At 35.6% G+C, this 19,225-nt stretch overlaps 1 protein-coding gene across 3 annotated transcripts in view; it reads right to left on the bottom strand.

The window, feature by feature from the left end:
- KLHL13 (kelch like family member 13) overlaps positions 1-19,225 on the bottom strand; it is a 204,856-nt gene that overhangs the window by 16,571 nt on the left and 169,060 nt on the right. For all 3 annotated transcript variants that reach the window (XM_023202373.1, XM_023202374.1, XM_023202372.1), the window contains 2 exons: positions 6,047-6,179; positions 5,329-5,525 (listed from right to left, as the gene is read on the bottom strand). In XM_023202373.1, coding sequence (XP_023058141.1) covers positions 5,329-5,525; positions 6,047-6,179 — 330 coding nt within the window. The remainder of the gene's footprint in view (positions 1-5,328; positions 5,526-6,046; positions 6,180-19,225) is intronic.

Genomic DNA, 19,225 nt, shown 5'->3' with positions numbered 1-19,225 from the left:
TTTTTTTTTTTTTTGACTAGCCAAGTGAAGCAGTGTGAGTGAAGAAGGAACAAAGAAATCTGTAACTGGTTGTGATCAATTAGTTGTAAACACTACTGCACTCGGACCAGCCAGAATCTGATTTTGTACTCTCAAGGGAAATGCAAAGACTAAGAAATCTGGCAAAAATTTGGGGAACTCCTTAGCCATTCAATGTGCCAAATTCTACTTGATGCTATCTAGTTTATTAAAATGACAGGCTGATATCTAGTACAATCAATGCAGAGAATGAAACCATGTCCACAGAATAAGGCTGGGAAGAAATCAAACAAGATACTTTAGCAGGCAGACGATGTACAGGTATCTTTTCTCAAGCCTCCTTCCACAGATGAGACCGTCACAGGACACAAAGAGACACTTCGGTAAGAACAAAGGGATAACTGAATAATAAACACCCCTCTCTCTTTCAGTCTTTGTCTTTCTTCAGTTTCTAAATGCTATTTGAGGTGAATGTCACTGGTGTCTCCAGCCCAAAATATTCAATTCTCTATTTCTTTGCACTTCGAATGCACTTCCTTTATTGAATGCAATGTTAGTTATTACAATGGCTTTTGTGAGGCTGAAGTGGTTTGAGCCCAGGCTACGCCTCTTCTTCCCAGACAGAGTCCCAGATAGCAGATGGGCAAGAATGGGTGCTCAAGGTTATAGGCGTGATATTTAGAATATTTAACAAGCACACAACATGGGTATCAACCAATCAAAATGGATGGCCGACCATAAGCAACGGGGATGACCTTCTATGTACTATTTGCCCAATATCAGCCCTGGCAATAAGGAAGTCAAGATTGGTTTGGTTGGAAGGGAAATAATTTTGATTCATTTTTAATTTTAATTATCTACACAATTTGTCTCTAACTTGCATTAAATTGCCCTCAAAGGTGAAAAAAAATCTTAAAAAAACATGTCTGTTAATCTTTATGGGTAAATACAATTTAGATTAAATGAGGAATGTGAAATATATGTACTATACAGGAAATCCTCAGTAATTTAGTAATGGAGGCAAAGCAAAAGGAAATGTCTTCTCCAATGACATCTGATTCTTTTTGTTTTTCTTTTGAGAGAAACATATTCTCTCTATTCCTCTCTTGTCTCCTTCCCACTTATGTACCTCCTTTATTTTCTGTCTCCAACTTTTCATCTCCTCCAGTCACCTCAATAAACGTTCTCTCTACTTCACTGCGAGCTCTCCACCTCATCACTGATAACAAATGTGCAGGTGGAACCAGTAATATACCTGCATCACGTGGGGAAAACACAATCAAAAAATTATTTTAAGAACGATTATCCCCAAGTCTAAATTCCAATGACATCTTCATTCTCTTGTTAAAAAATGCTTTTATACAAACATAAAGTGATTTATTTCTCATCTTTATTCTGTTTTGTTCATTCTGTATACTTGTATATTTAAATTGTAACCTTTTGAGTTCAATTACAGATGCCCTATTTCAGTAACCTAACATTAAATTAGGTTGTTTCGTGAACTAGCCTAAAATCCTCCATAACAATAGTTCCATGGGACAAATGCTAGATGCTAAACATTTCAAATTGCAAACAAAGGATAAACAAAAAACTTACACAACTTTCTTATAAACTAGTGAATGGGGCTGGGCGCGGTGGCTCACGCCTGTAATCCCAGCACTTTGGGAGGCTGAGGTGGGTGGATCATCTGAGGTCAGGTGTTCGAGAGCAGCCGGACCAACATGGAGAAATCCTGTCTCTACTAAAAATACAAAATTAGCTGGGTGTGGTGGTGGGTGCCTGTAATCCCAGCTACTCGGGAGGCTGAGGCAGGATAATCACTTGAACCCAGGAGGCGAAGGTTGCAGTGAGCTGAGATCCTGCCATTGCACTCCAGCCTGGGCAACAAGAGTGAAACTCTGCCTCGAAAAAAAAAAAAAAAGAAAGAAAGCAAAGAAAAAGAAAAAGAAAAAAGTAGTGAATGGGTGCACAGTATTTAACATGTTGTAGTTATACAATGTCCTAAGGACAAAACCAATGCAATTTTTAAGTATGACTAAACAAAGGTAATTTTCCATTATATCCATAATATATAAAAAAAAGTGGTTTTAGCTTTACAGAAATTTTTACCTACTATGCTTCATATCTATCCTTCATTGTCACCCTTCTGTATTCATTTCATTGTCCTCTTTTCCATAACTCCCAAGAAAATAACATAACAAAAACAAAAATGCCACATCCTATAAACTATCATACTAATTACCACCCTAAGTAACACTGCAAAGGATGGCAAAGTTAGATGGGAGGCTGGTTCTTGTTCTATTAAGACTGATGCTCTGTTATAGAAAACTGGTATCTCTATCCCACCAAAGGTGAGTGTGGCTTTACTACTGTATCTAAAGTTATCATTCAAAACTAATACATACATGTTTTCTGGGTTATTCACTGGTTCGCATTTTACGTACTACTGTTACTGATTCACATTTTGTGTACCACTGTTCCTCTTCCTCCACACAAATGATTGAGAATAGGATAGAACAGAATTGTATTAGAAGGGAATTTTTCTGTCTAAAAGTTCAAACCCAAATAGTGTTTTGGTTATGTGAGCTATAATATCACTATATCGTTAAAAACATAAATCCCATTTCCTCTAAAACATCTCATTTCAGCACACAGTTCTTAAACATGAGAACATTGTATTAAAATTTATCAATAAAAGTTAGCTCATGGAAGAACTTCAAAAAGTCCTCCTTTAAAAAATATAGTATCTTGAGACTTTCAGTTTTTATAAGTAGAAAATACACTGGGTTACTATTTTTCCTTTTTCACTTGATTGCTGAGAAGGAAAGGGGAAATAAATAGGGCAAGGCTGAACATAGGTTTAACTAAAAAACAGAATGCATGAAAGAAGAGTAAAGGAAAACTTGGATTTTGCATGTTCCTAGAACTAATAATCTGCCAGATTTTCTCAAAAATTATCATGGATTCTGAGAGATAAGAGATTTCTACTCTAAAACCATACAGACATGTCCTCCGCAAAAAAGGATGAAGGACAAGTAAGATAGACTAATACAAAGAAAACAGGTAATTCCTAAAAGTTCATAGGCAAGAAAATTCTAAAACTGAGAGGTAGGAGCAAACTCTACCACAAGTAATCTTTGCTAGAGAGAAGCCTCTTCTCCATTAGAAATAGGTTTTAGGATGTCTGCAGAGGATGCAAAAAAAATAATGAACATGAGATTTAAGGCAATATTAAGTGTTTATAAAAATGAAGACTTTTCTAAATTGTTAAACAATTATAATAAACATTTCAACACAGGTTAAGGAACCAACAGTCTAATTGCTGGAAATTAGCATTACAAAGTGACTATGGCCTCATCTTTAAATAAAATTGCTTTAAATACAGTTATCTAGAACAAAATTCTTTTCTATTATTGTGACAATAATATTACTATAACTTTTTTGTATTGTGTATTACCCAGTTTGGTCCTTTTCTTTCAGGTAAAGGAACTGATCACAATCAATATCTGAAGTTCTAAGTACTAAACTTTTGTATTAGAGGATAGGCCAACAATGTCTCTTGTTAATGAGTAGTTCCAAAGAAATCATGGCACTTCCCTTAATTTGGCTCACGATGACCATGTGTTGCTGAAATCAGTATAAAGTAATGTTAAGAATCTATAAGTACAAGCTTTAAGTGTTACTGCTAAATTAAATTCTGGACTTGAGGCATTTTGAAAATCACATTCAATACGATTCATTTTTCCTTGAAATGAAGTTGTTATATCATGCCAGTGACACAATCAGAGGTGAGATCCTAATAGCTCTTGAGGGGATGGGCCTTGTATGATCAAATTAAAATAAAATTTAGCACCTAAATTCAGTAATGGAGGCAAGCAATAGCATGGGAATTAACCAACTTCACTTGGGCTACTTGTGCAATAAAGAAGACAATACAAGTCAACAATATAGCACCATGCTGCCATAAAAACCTTTAAAAGTAGCAATTAGTTCAAATTTTATAAGTAATTGTGAGACAGTAGTCTGAGTTTTCTAAAATCAAATGTACAAAAAACACACTTTCAATAGGCCAGTTAAATTAGTCATTGGCTGACTTTGTAAGATAGTAAGTACCTTAATAATAAAATAATTAAGGACCTGTTCTCTTGAAAGTTACTGTTGTAAAGAAGGTTCCATGTTCAAAAAACGTATGTTGCAAAGATCTGACAGCAATTATTTACCTATGTTAAGATTGATATGAGTTAAAAAAAATTATAGAAAACATATCCGTCAACATAATGAGTTAGAAAATATACCAAAAATTACTATTGCCAGAATTCTTAATCAGAAAAACAAGCTCCAAGACCTCTGGAAGTCTTGGCAATATTTCTGTCCAGTGTAGCCATTTATCTTCCCAGAAGTAAAATTTAAGGGTCTCAACTAAAATAAAACACTCTCTTCAGGAACTGGGTGACTACCACTAAGTACTTCATTGATTGGTGGTTGTATGTGCCCTATCTTATTTATTAAAAAACGGCTAAACACTATTCAGTAGGTGATATGTTTCTATGGAATCAAGACTGACATTCTTACAGGTTTGTCCATAGGTATTAGTTCTTCTTAAGATCTAGCTCCCATATTAAAAGATGAAATTTTAAAAGAGTTCTAGAAGCTCAGATTACTTTTCCATTCAATTACATTTAAGAAGCCTGCTTGTATAGTCATTAAGGTGAATAAAACCAGATTATGGTACATACCATTATCAAACAGTTAAGTATATATCTTTATCAAACATTATTAGTATCTAATGTCATTTGATTACACAGAGGTTTTTTTCTTTCTTCCTGAGATGGAGTCTCACTCTTGTTGCCCAGGCTGGAGTGCAATGGCTCGATCTCAGTTCACCACAACCTCCACCTCCCAGGTTCAAGCGATTCTCCTGCCTCAGCCTCCCAAGTAGCTGGAATTACAGGCATGCACCACCATGCCCAGCTAATTTTTGTATTTTTAGTAGAGACAGGGTTTCTCCGTGTTGGTCAGGCTGGTCTTGAACTCCCGACCTCAGATGATCCTCCCACCTCGGTCTCCCAAAGTGCTGGGATTACAGGCGTGATCCACCACGCCCAGCCAACACTGAGGCTTTTATTAAGTGATTCTAATTCATACAAATGCACCTGTTTCAATCTCACCTTGGTTACAGATCATATACTATAAGACACACCTGTCTAATGGCAAGTTTCACATTCCTGCACATCAGATTTCATGAGTCCTAATCTAAACAGGCTACATCAGAGTCTACCATAGAAAAAAACAGATTTCAAAATATCTTACCCCAGATATGAGAAATACTTTACAGAAGTCCAAAACTGGCAGAATCTGTAGAAAACTGGCAGCTTCCAGCGTGTCTTGAAGGTTGTCCATATTAAGAGAAAGCTTTGCAGTATAAATGAAATCAATAATTTTCCTTAGACCGACTTTGCTCACACCATGAAGTTTAATGCACATTAAATCTTGTTCTTTCATTCCACCTTAAATAAAAAGACATTCAATTAAATGAAGGTGGATAATTATGGTCAAACTCACTTCTGCTGCTAATTAGATGCAATAAAATCAAGGGAAAGTCTTATTTTATATAAGCAGTTGTATTAGAGTCAGTCTGCTGCACATTTTACCGTTAAAATAAAGTACTTAAAAAGGATAATCCTATACTAATGGAAGTCATATATGATACAAGTGCTTCCAAAATGTTCTCACTTTCTATCTTTTGATATAGAGTAGAGATTGTATTAGCAGGACACAGAGTCTCTAATGGCCCACTCAGATATGAGCTTGAAAAAGAAAAGTTGTGAGATAAAGATGGACGGTATGAAAAAAAGTGCATCAATTTTCCATGTTAAAACAGCACCACCAAAAACCATACATACTGTTCTATACTTCTTTTGAAGTTATTTCCAAAAGAACTAAATTTCAGGTTAGAAATAAAAAATATTTAAACACAGATTTTTCATATTGTTTTAATGTGGCTTCAGAGTTTTAAAAGGCAAACTACCTGTGAACATAGCCTTGAAGTAATCGCTAGCAGATGCCATCATGACTCTATGCACAGGGAAAGCATCATCTGTGTCACCTGGCATCAGGGTCACATCACAAAGCAATCCTTCAAGTCGAAGCTGGTCAAAGCCCTACAATAAGAACATGAGTTGAGTCACTAATCAAGGTAAAATGAAGTTACAAATCTTTGTGTGCTAAAATTGTTTGAATATTAATGTGGTGCAACATATGTGGAACATAAAGCCAACAGAATAATTATTCAGGAGAAGAAAAAATAACTGCACAACTTTCCTGATATGTGACACTGCATATTTTCTTTCACTGTAGTAATAACACAAAATTAAGATTAACTTAGGTTAAAAACGATTAAGGAAAGAGTATATATGTTTGCTTATTTACACAATTTTGAGCTTTTACCTTATTTTGAAAAATAATTACAATGTGCACTTCTATTTTCCCATCTGCAGAATGAGAGTATTAGACTGTCCAACATTCCTTTTCACGATAATTTAATAGTCCTTTTATAGTGCTTGACTGAAGCATCTTGGTTTTGTTTTGTTTGGGAGGAGGTTGAGAAAGAAAAGTAGAGAGCAACTGTACTGAGTACATTATAGGAGTTCTTTCTACTAATTGTATTGTTTCATCTCTTTGAGAAGCCTATACTCAGTACATTGCTGCTGCCTGACCAAATATCTTTCAAGTTTCAAGTTTGAGACTTAATTATCTTTGGGGAAAAAAAGCCCAGGAAACCCCAACGTGAGACTTAATTGTTTCCAAATGCATAAAGGTTTGGTGGAAAATTAACAGGCTAGCAGCCACAATTCAGAGGAATGACAGAGCTCTGGTGAGAAGAATCCTTGTTGATTAGCTTTTCCACTACACCCTGATGGTCTCAACTAATGACAGACAGTAGTTCTATTGATATAAGTTGGAAGAATGACAATCACTTTAAGATTATAACAGGTTGAATCTACAACATACACATCTTTCAAAACATCATGTTTTTTGTTTTCTATCTTTTATTTTTAATTTTTGTGGGTACACAGTAGATGTATGCTTTAGGGGATGGATACCCCATTCACCATGATGTGATTAAAATATCATGTTTTACATGACAAATTATATATAATGTTTATTTGTCAATTAGGAATAGTGAATTTAAAAGGATTATAACAGACTAGTAAAGTACACCAAAAGGGGACAATATACAATTTAATAATGATGCAAAAAAATGAACATTTTGGCAAGATTGAGTCTGTAGTTTCAAAGATAGAAATGTTTCATTATAAAAAATCAGGAAGACAGATACACAAATTGCTTTCTAATAATAAAATACAGTAAGAACCAATAGCATTGATTACTCTGTCCCCTTCATATTTTAACGACTTCAAATAAAACTAAGGTTACGTTTCACAGATTTAAAGAGCAAAAGGCATAACATATTAAGAACGCAGTTTTAAAAATATTGATCCTACACATATGAGTAATATAAACCCCAGTTAAGTTTCTCATTTTAATTTTAAAATTGCTTTTTAAAGAAAATGCTTGAATTACAGAACTGGAACTTCAAAGAGATGATCTGATCCAGCCACTTTCCCTCTAGGGAAAGACATGAACATTTTCATTCCAAAACTATTTACACATCATGCATACACTTTAAAACAAGTTTATATATCATATTTTTCTTTTTCCAACAATGATTTACATGTTTGTTAACAAATATCAAATCTTTCACAAATGTCACTTTTTCTTTGTAAACCCAAACATTATATACCCTATGCCACTATTTTTATTTTCCATTGCTAATTTGTCTGCTGTTTCTGTTATTTAGAAGAGTGGAAGTAAAATAATAATAGCTCATCTTGTAAAAAGAGATGCCAATTTTAAGGGAATATTCTCATGCTGAAGGCATGCGAAGAGTCATTTCAGCTCTTTTAAAATTGACATATGGGGTCTAAATTGCAATAAATTTGTGGGAATCACCTTTCAAATGTACAGTATTGGGAAGTACTCAGTGAGGACACTAGGGTGTGGGAGAGGATAGTCAAGTATCAGCTGAAACAGTTAAGACTAGCATCTTTGAATTCCCCAGTGTTTGGCATACTGTTGGTACTTAATATGTATTCCATGAACACACTGTTTGTTCCATGAACAAACAAAATTTCACTCAGAAGCTACCACTGGTAACTTTAAATCCATGTAGTCACATTGGGTAGGATGTAAACTTTGCAATAAGTTAACTGGAAACCAGGAACTTATTTGTGAAACCTCTCCCAATAATAAACTCAGTTGTGCTTAAAGCGTTCGTTTGTGGTAGTTTGTGGTAGTGGTAAAGGTTAAGGTAAGAGAAAAGGTAGTGAACCAGGAGTTGGGGAGAAAACGTTGGCTCCCAAACTTATGTTTTTTTTCTTCTTCATATAAATTTCAGGTTAAAAAATTTAATATGTGCTTGTATGTTTTTTGAAGTCAAAATACAGAAGAATATAAGTTTAAAACTTAAAGGCTACCTCTTTCACTTACTAGAAGTAACTACTGTTAACAGTTTAGTAAGCATACTTCAAGACCTCATTCTCTATACATCATAATCTACATTATGCTTGTATTAAAATATATGAAGTCCTTTTTAAAGTGGGTTACTATACATACTGTTGTGCATTTTAAAATTCACTTGAGCAGATAACACAGATAGTCTTCTATCTCAGTGCACAGGACTTACTTCATTCTTTCAGTGCATGCACAGTAATCTATAGCGGGGGCATGTTATAAGTTATTTATCCATTCCCGTTTAGTTGAACACTCAGGTTTTCCCTCAATTTCTGCAGTTATAAGCAATGCTGCAATTAACTTCCTTGTACATACACTTAGTTGTCTAAGTATATCTGAGGGAGATAGCCTCAGGATTGAAGTTGTTGGTTTGAAGGACATTTATTTTTAAAGTTTTGAAGAGCTAATGGCAAGTTAAAGGATTTGATTTTTCTTAGGAGAAATAACATACCTTGGGCATTGGCATAAAAGAGAGATGACTAATGAGATGAGCCTAGGTACTGTATGCCCCCTTTATTTTTATTTATCAAATAGGTTTTTATTCTTCTTCTCTAAAGTATACGTAGACAATATCTTCATAAAGCAATTCCGGCTTATTTAATCAAAAGCAATGATTGTATCTGATCCATTATTTTCTTCCACTAAAGAACAAAAACAAACCAAAAAAAAAAAAACCTTCTTGGCTTATTTGCTAGCCTCCTGCCTTAAATATCCCTGCAAATATTTTACAATTGTATTGAAGTCAGTATGTTCCATTCCTACTACGTATTACTTCTTTTTCCCTCTGAAAAAAGGAGTAGCTAATGCATCTTGTATCGTTAGCTGTGTAATTTCTTGTTTTGTTCATATTCCATTCAAACTGCTTGTGAAGGTATGAAATCAATGCTCAAGATCTGGACAGCTTTGCTTAGCTAAGACACCGGGAGCTTTTATCCTTTTCACAGATTTTATCATTTTGCGTCCCTTCACACTATCATTTTTTTAAAAATCCTTTAACCTTTCTCAGTATAATCTGGTGTCCCAAAAGAAAAGAAGTTGACAATTTTGGCTTTTGGTGTTTTAATTGATGGGTGCTGACGAGTTGATGGGTGCAGCACACCAACATGGCACATGTATACATATGTAACCTGCACGTTATGCACATGTACCCTAGAACTTAAAGTATAATAAAAAAATAAAATAAAAAATAAAAATAAAAAAAAAGAAAAAAAAAAAAAAGAAAAGAAGTTGAGGCACCTACAGCATTTTTAACAAATTCGGAGTATCTTCTATTCCACACTTAATTTATCTACCTTTGGCAAGTTATCTGCTTTTGTAAGGTTTTGCATTTATTTTCACAACATATAGTGTCCCTTTCTAAAGATTTCATAATCTTTATTTTTATATGCATAAATGAACGACCCCACTATCCAATTCCATATTAGTGAATTTTATTCCACATTATGTCTATCTTTATTCAAATGATATCTGTCAATTCAGATTGTTTTCAAACAAATTCTAAACATCTTGTTTGTATATCATTTTCCAGATATCCCAGTTCTGTCTAAAGAGAAGCTCCTTCTGACTTTACACATGGTTGTGTACAAGAAGGCAGTCATTTCTCTAAACAACTTTTATTCTCTAATCTTCTAATGGAGTATGCATGCATTAAAAGAAAAAGAGAGAGGTTCATTATCCTCCAAAATTCTCATCTGCCTTCTATATATCTACTTTTTGCTTTCACTCACAAATCTTTTCCCAATTTAAGAAGTCTTTCAAAGATTCCTGCGCACTCAAAATAAGTCCTTTTACTGTAAAATCATTTTCTTTCACCAAATTTGTACTCACTATTCTTGAAAGATTTATATAAACATTTTTGTCTATTTCCATATGCTGGTATACCATATACCTATGCAGCTCTGCTTTAGGCAAATTGTTCAGTTTCCAATTAGTTTTTCAGAGTGTCCTTAAAATTGCTTCTGTTGATTTAAACTCATCATCTTTCCAGTCTTTCTATCTCAACACTTATCTTAGTTCTCTACTTTTCTGTCTCTGTGCCTTGGGTTTGATTTAAGAGGGGCTTGTCTGTTTTCAATTTCTTTAATATTTCCCTTTCTTCTATAAATCTCCCCATATCTTCCTTTATTTTCTTCTCCATATCCTGGAAAAATAGCATCATTTAATGCTATTTTGATGCTGGAAAACAGCATTAAAAACATGTTTTTTATCTTCACTGTATTAAACTTACCCAGTGTATCAAAACTTCAACCTGTATTAAATAGAGAGAGGTACATATATAATACCAGGAAACAAAGAAAGACCGAAACATACTAATGAGTTTGATAAATTTTAAAATGATCATATTAAAATAGAATAGAATATGACTTGACATTACAGGATTATAACATGGAAACCAGACAAGCTATGAATAATTTGTATAAAAATTGCTTGGATGTCAATAGCTTTCAAGTGAAATATAATGCTATTTTGGAAAAAAGCTACATTGATACTGTCAGGTATTTAAAAGGAATTTGATAAACAAGGAATTCAACTAAATTCTACATTAGAACAAACTTACTACCATATTATATCTAGTTTTGATCATTGTCATTTTAAGTAGAGAAAAAACGAAACGCATCCTGAAAAGAGTAGTGAAAATTATAATGGAAAATATGTTCTATGAACAAAGATTAAGGAACTAAAGGAAAGAAAGTTAAGAAATGGCTTTACTCCAATGTTATGTAAATGTAATGTATTAGATAAAAACAATACCAGCCATGTTTTTATGAGGCTGCTTATCATTTTATTCAAAGGACAGAAAAAGGAACAGATGCACTTAAGTTAAAAGAAATACATAGGCTGGACATAAATGTTTATATTAATTTTAAACTCTGTGCTCATTATATAACACTGCTTAGACTTTAAAAACTTCTTAAAGGCTATCACTGCATTACAGCACAACTTCTGGTTTTCAGAGACTTCTTTGATCTGACCCCAACCTTATTTTTTATTAGTTCCCTATGTACTCTGACCCGTCTTATCAGGTTGTTCTCCAAACTATCTCATTGGTAATAAAAATTTTTTTTTCACCTGGAATATCCTCCCTCCTTCAAAGACTAGTTTAAACTAGACCTCCTTTGTTGTTGTTGTTTTGTAGAAAAGGGATCTTGTCATGTTACCCAGGCTGGCCTCAAGGATGCCCCCCAACCGCCACCTGTCTCAGCCTCCCAAAATGCTGGGATTACAGGTGTGAGCCACCACACCTGCCCAAATTTCACCTCCTTTGTAAAGCTATCTCTCACACAATCATCTCTAAAATAATTAGGCATTTTTAGTCTGGATTTCACTATTACTTATTCAATTATATCCTATAAATTTATGCTTCCAGTAAGAGAGATTAGACTTACATTACCTCCTGAAACTCTAAAATCAGACAAAAATATATGGGGAAAAGTTAAAAACATTGAAGGAAAGAGATCTGTGAAAGATAAGAAACAAATTAGGTGAGCCCTATGACTGTCTAAATTTACTGCCTACGGATTTCTGACAGAGGTACAGGGAGTGGGAACCCAGGCAAAACCTAGTATTCTCCTAGAGCTGAGATTCTGGGGACGTCAAGGCAGATAGGACAGAATATAAGAAGAGAGATCAGCACAGAGAGAGGATTCCAGAGCTCGGAAAACAGTTACCCTTAAGTATTTCAGCGACAAATGATAAGCATATTTGTCTGCAGAAAGAACCGCCAAAAAGGAGCACAAGGAATACTCTCCAAGGATCACAAAGGACTGGAAGTTGTTTCTATTCAAACTGTGAGAGTGGAAACCTTACGAGGCTGGGGCCTTAGGTAGAGTGCTCAAAAGGATTCTGTCTCAGTACTGGGGGAACGTTTGCTCTAGAATAAATGCTGTCCTGTTGCAATTTCACGAAGCTTAAAAGTAAATGAAAACCATATGTTAATGAAAGATGAATTGAGAATGAAAATCAGAATGCAAACTTTCACCAAGCTGATGGTGAGTCCCCACCCCACCTCCTATATTTTATTTCCCAGTGTACCCCGACCTGGACTTATAGGGCATCATGTAACCTGGAAACAGTCACCTGTCAACAGACAGAAAAAGCTCCAGGAGAAGCCCCCTACTTCTTCATTTATTTCTATTTATTTTTTTATTTTTTTGAGACAGAGTCTCACTCTGTCGCCCAGGCTGGAGTTCAGTGGCGTGATCTTGGCTCACTGCAACCTCCGCCTCCCTTGGGTTCACGCCCTTTTCCTGCCTCAGCTTTCCCAGTAGCTGGGACTACAAGTGCACGCCGCCTTGCCCGGCTAATTTTTTGTATTTTAGTAAAGACAGGGTTTCACCGTGTTAGCCAGGATGGTCTTGATCTCCTGACCTCGTGATCCGCCCGCCTCTGCCTCCCAAAGTGCTGGGATTACAGGCTTGTGCCACTGCACCCGGCCGTCCACTTCCTTCTTAAAGAGAAGATTCTCAAAGCTTAGAGAGCTTGGAGAGGGCGCCTCACCTTGCCTCGTCCCGCCCCCCCCCCCCCCCCCCCCCCCCCCCCCCCCCCCCCCCCCCCCCCCCGCCCCCTTCCTCCTTGGTCAGAGAAGCAGTGATTGTCCTTCTGTGGTGAATATTCAATTCAATTCCTCTCTCTGTCTTTGGGCCAAGATGTGGGTGCAGTCATGATAACTGTGTGGCAGAGCAGGGAAAATAAGGTCCCAGCTTTCAGGCCAAAGGGCCAAAATAGAGCCCTGGCAACTGGAAAGAATCCGGAAGATGGTCCAGGTGGAGGAGCATGGAGAAGAGACCTCACAAAGTTCCATACCATGGAATACTGCTCAACAGTAAAAAGGAACAAACTATTGACATACATAACAAAATGAATGAATCTCAAAAATATTATACCAAGTAAAATAAGCCAGCCCCAAAAGCTTACAGACCATATAATGTCATTTATGTAACATTTCCAAAAAGACAAAAATAAAGCGACAGAAAATAGATCAGTAGCTTCCAGGGTTTAGGGATGGTGGTGGGTATAATTACCAAGGGGTAACACGAGGTAGTATGCTGAGGTCATGGAATGGTTCTGTGTCATAATTCTGGAGATTAAATGAAACAATACATATGTTGAAACTCATAAAAGTATGTACTAATAAAAAATTGACTTTTACTGTATGTTAATTTACAAAAATAAAAGTAAAAGGATGATAAAAGATATACAAAGCAAACACCAATTCAAATAAACCTAGCATGACTACAGTATCAAACAAAATAGATCTCAGAGCATAGTACCAAAAATTAAGCAGGTAATTTCATAATAAAGGTCAGTTTACCAAGAGAACATAAATTCCTTAGATGTTTGTGTGTTTAATAGCAGAGTTTCAAAATGCATGAAGCAAACTCTGAGAGAACTACAAATAGAAATAAACAAATTTACAATTATAATTGGAGATTTCAATACCATTATCTCAATAATTGATTTTAAAGGTGACAGAAACCAGTAAATATACAGAAATCAGCAAGGATATTGAAACAACACTATCAACCAACTTGACCTAATTGGCATTTACAGAATACTTCACCGAAGAACAGTAGAATGCAAATTATTTTCAGGTATATGTGAAACATTTACAAGATAGATCATATTCTGGGCCATAAAACTAGCCTTAAAAAATTTTAAAGGATTCAAGTCATACAAATTATTAATATGTTCTCTGACCCCAGCTTAATTATATTAGAAATCAAAAATAGAAAAATCTCTGGAAAATCTCCAAATGTTTTGAAACTAAAACATACTTCTAAATAACCCATGAAGAAATCAAAAGAAAAACTAGCAAGCATTTTGAACTAAATGAAAATATAACATCAAAAATTGTGGAGTGCAGATGAAGCTCCACTTAGGGGAAATTTATATCAGTCAATGACTATATTAAAAAAGAAGAAACATCTCCTATGAAAGATCTGTTTCTTTCTTAAAAAACTAGAAATAGAAGAGCCAATTTATCCCAAATTAGGCAGAAGAATCGCAATTATAAAGATCATAGTGGAAATCAATGAAATAGAAAACAGAAAGACAGAAAAAGCAGTAAGACCAAAAGCTGTTCCTTTGAGAAGCTCTATAAATCTGATAAAACTCTAACAAGACTGATTAGGGGAAAAAAGAGAGAAAATACAAATTACCAATGCCAGGATGAATAGAAGTGGCACAAACTAGAGATTCTACAGGTATTAAAAGGATAACAAGGAAATACGAACAACTTCATGCCAATAAATTTGACGACTCAGTTTACATGGACAAATTCTGTGAAAGACACAAGCTACTAAAGTTTTAGAAGAAATAGATAAGCTAAATAGCTACATGTCTACTATAAAATTAAATTTTAATTTAAAATTGTTTCCCCAAGGAAAACTCTAAGATGAAATTGTTTCACTGGCTAAATCTATCAAACATTTAAGGAAGAAAGAACACCAATACCCCACAAACAAATCCAGACTATTAGGAGGAGAGCATATATTCCAAGTTATTCCACATGGCCAGTGTAAAGGTAAACTGAGGCTGGAGCTGAACCGGGAACGAAGACACAAGGCAAATGGCAGTGAGAATAGCCTTTATTATCGCGGGCGAGGTTCCTCGGTCCAAAGCTGCGGGCCGAGGAAGTCGCACTGAGGGAGGAGGGTAGGGGCTTTTTATAGCCCGAGAGGTAGGGAGGCTGGTTGTGCAAACAGGGCCTGGCGGGTCTTGAAACTACTAGGGCAGGAATTGAGTAAGGGTCATGAGGAAGGGGTCTTTGGAAACTGTTAACCGAAACTGCTGTTTACGAACTTGTGGAATGCAGGTGAGCTGCAGTTCATGGGGGAGTATGGTTGCCCAGCCAGAACTCTGAGGCATGTAAGTCTGCAGGTGTGTACAAGGGTGAAGGGAGTCTTTAACAAAAGGCCTGCTACCCCAGGTAACGCCGCCATGTTGGGTCTAGTTTCCTGCCTAACAGCCAGCATTATTCTAATACCAAAACCAGACAAGACAATCACAGAAAGCCAAGATCAAAATCCACTGGGCACAAAGATGTAGAACTTTTCAACAAAATTTTGGCAAGCCAAATTTACTGATATATAATAATAATAAATACATCATGACCAAGTGAAGAGTTTATACCTCCAATGCAAGGTTATTTTCACAATCAAAAATTAATCAATATAAATCACCATACTAACAGACTGAAAAAGAAAAACGCTAAGATCATTTCTTAATTGCTACAGAAATAAAAGGCATTTGTCAAAATCCAACATTCATTCCTGATTTATTTTTAAAGTAAACTCGCCAGATGTGGTGGCTCATGCCTGTAATCCCTTTGGGAGGTCGAGGCAGGAGGATTGCTTGAGCCAGCTGTTTGAGACTAGCCTGAGCAATACAGTGAGACATCATCTCTACAAAAAAAAAATTAAATTAGTCGAGTGTCGTGGCACACACATATAGTCCCAGCTACTCTGGAGGCTGAGGAAGGAGGATTGCTTGAGCCTGGGAGATGGAGGTTGCAGTAAGCCAAAATCATGCGACTGCACTCCAGTCTGGGTGACAGAATAAGACCTTGTCTCAAAAAAAAAAAAATTAGAAAATTAATAAATTTTTAGCAAGCTAAGAATAGGAGAGAACTTCCTCAAACCTACAGATAACATCATACTTAATGGTGAAAGACTGAATACTTTCGCCATTTTTCTGGAGGTTTTATCCAGTGCAATAAGGTAAGGAAAAAAAGGCATCAGACTGGAAAGAAAAAAGAAAAGAAAAAAACAAGAAAAGAAGAAAAGAAAACTAAAGGGGTAAGAAAAGAAAGGAAGGGAGGGCAAAGAAAGGAAGAAAAGGAAGAACGAAGGAAGGAAGGAAGGAAGGAAGGAAGGAAGGAAGGAAGGAAGGAAGGCAGGCTTATTTATAGGCAAAATGATTGCCTATATAGGAAAACCTATAGAATCTACCCAAAAAAGTTGCTAGAACTGATAAGTCAGTTTACTAAGGTTGCACAATGCCAGATCAATAATTAATAACAAACTGTATTACTATATACTAGCAACAATCAGAAATTCAAATTATGTATTCCAGCATATTTGACTTTCAAATTGGTATGTGATAGCCCTATCACTTTGACACTTGCAAATAACCAAAAATACTCAATTGAGAGAGCAGGACAAGAACACACAGAAGTGGCCTAAAAAGGGAAAGTGGCAGACAGTCTTCCAACTTTTGTCCTAAAGATGCACAGTCAATTCAAAGAATAAGAATAATTTATTGTACCTCAACCTGAGTGCCCCAAGAACTATGCCCAAGAAAAACTATAGACTCCTTTCCCTATATTCTAGCTGCTATTCAGGAAATGAGAAGAAATTAAAAGTATCATTTTCATAAAAACCACAAGAATCTAGACTGTTTGAACTCTTATTTTATAAAATGTAAATTATCTTAATCATTATGCTTGTTTCTTTTCTTAACAACGTATCAACAATATATTTTTAAAGCTGTTTATTTTATTATCATAATGTTTAGAAAAAGGATATACTTCATCAACATGACATTATCAGCAACCCAAGCATTTACCTCAGGATAAACATTCAGAGAAGTTAACCCAGGGAAAGGCAACACATGTTAATCTCTATAGGCTCTTAGAATAACGCATTTTTTTAGCATTCTATTAACTAGATGATAACTTAAGACTATAAAATGATATCTTACATTGACTTTAGAACTAAAAATGAAGAGAGAAAGTAAATAGTTGTAAGGGAGGAAAACACAAAAAGAACAGTCCAATAGGCACCAATCTTAAAATGAGAAAATGTCAACTAGAAGCCTACATAGCCAGAATAACGAGGCATTTTCAACCTTTATAGGTTTGAGTAAGTATCGCCAGTAATCAGGAAATGATTTCTTTCCATATACCTAAGTATTCTGTAATTAATATACACTGCCACCAGCTGAAGCATGATACCCTAATTATGGCCTCCAGGTCTTAAGGATGAAAGGGATGTTTTCAACTGGCAGTTGACATTTTTCTCCCTGTTTTTTTCTTTCTTTCTTTTTTTTTTTTTTTTTTTTGTTGTTGTTGTTGTTGTTGTTTTCTTTTCAGCAGGAGAATGGAAGAAAGGCAGGCCGGCAAGAAGACATTCTGCATAATTCTGCTACTTCTATCAAGAATAAAATATTTATTATATCATTCATTCCAAACTTTTAGCCTTTGCTAATACATCTTTTTACATTTATAGTTAATGAACACAATATTTATAGACATTGTATTTTAAAAGGTAAGACAATTTACAAACTAGAACTCAGGACTAAGAAACTCAATCAAAACCGATCAACTACATGGAAACTGAACAACCTGCTCCTGAATGACTACTGGGTACATAACGAAATGAAAGCAGAAATAAAGATGTTCTTTGAAACCAATGAGAACAAAGATACAACATACCAGAATCTCTGGGACACATTTAAAGCAGTGTGTAGAGGGAAATTTATAGCACTAAATGCCCACAAGAGAAAGCAGGAAAGATCTAAAATTGACACTCTAACATCACAGTTAAAAGAACTAGAGAGGCAAGAGCAAACACATTCGAAAGCTAGCTGAAGGCAAGAAATAACTAAGATCAGAGCAGAACTGAAGGAGATAGAGACACAAAAAACCCTCCAAAAAATCAATGAATCCAGGAGTTGGTTTTTTGAAAAGATCAACAAAATTGACAGACCGCTAGCAAGGCTAATAAAGAAGAAAAGAGAGAGGAATCAAATAGACGCAATAAAAAATGATAAAGGGGATATCACCACCGACCCCACAGAAATACAAACTACCATCAGAGAATACTATAAACACCTCTACGCAAATCAACTAGAAAATCTAGAAGAATGGATAATTTCCTGGACACGTACACTCTTCCAAGACTAAACCAGGAAGAAGTTGAATCCCTGAATAGACCAATAGCAGGCTCTGAAATTGAGGCAACAATTAATAGCCTACCCACCAAAAAAAGCCCAGGACCAGATGGATTCACAGCTGAATTCTACCAGAGGTACAAGGAGGAGCTGGTACCATTCCTTCTGAAACTATTCCAATCAATAGAAAAAGAGGGAATCCTCCCTAACTCATTTTATGAGGCCAACATCATCCTGATACCAAAGCCTGGCAGAGACACAACAAAAAAAGAGAATTTTAGACCAATCTCCCTGATGAACATCGATGCAAAAATCCTCAATAAAATACTGGCAAACCGGATTCAGCAGCACATCAAAAAGCTTATCCACCATGATCAAGTGGGCTTCATCCCTGGGATGCAAGGCTGGTTCAACATTCGCAAATCAATAAACGTAATCCAGCATATAAACAGAGCCAAAGACAAGAACCACATGATTATCTCAATAGATGCAGAAAAGGTTTTGACAGAATTCAACAGCCCTTCATGCTAAAAATGCTCAACAAATTCGGTATTGATGGAACGTACCTCAAAATAATAAGAGCTATTTATGACAAACCCACAGCTAATATCATACTGAATGGGCAAAAACTGGAAAAATTCCCTTTGAAAACTGGCACAAGACAGGGATGCCCTCTCTCACCACTCCTATTCAACATAGTGTTGGAAGTTCTGGCTAAGGCAATCAGGCAAGAGAAAGAAAT

Source organism: Piliocolobus tephrosceles, chromosome 12, assembly GCF_002776525.5.
Source record: "Piliocolobus tephrosceles isolate RC106 chromosome 12, ASM277652v3, whole genome shotgun sequence".
NCBI lineage: Eukaryota > Metazoa > Chordata > Mammalia > Primates > Cercopithecidae > Piliocolobus > Piliocolobus tephrosceles.
The sequence above is the reverse complement of the archived record's forward strand: the minus strand, read 5'-3'. Positions and strand labels throughout refer to the sequence as shown.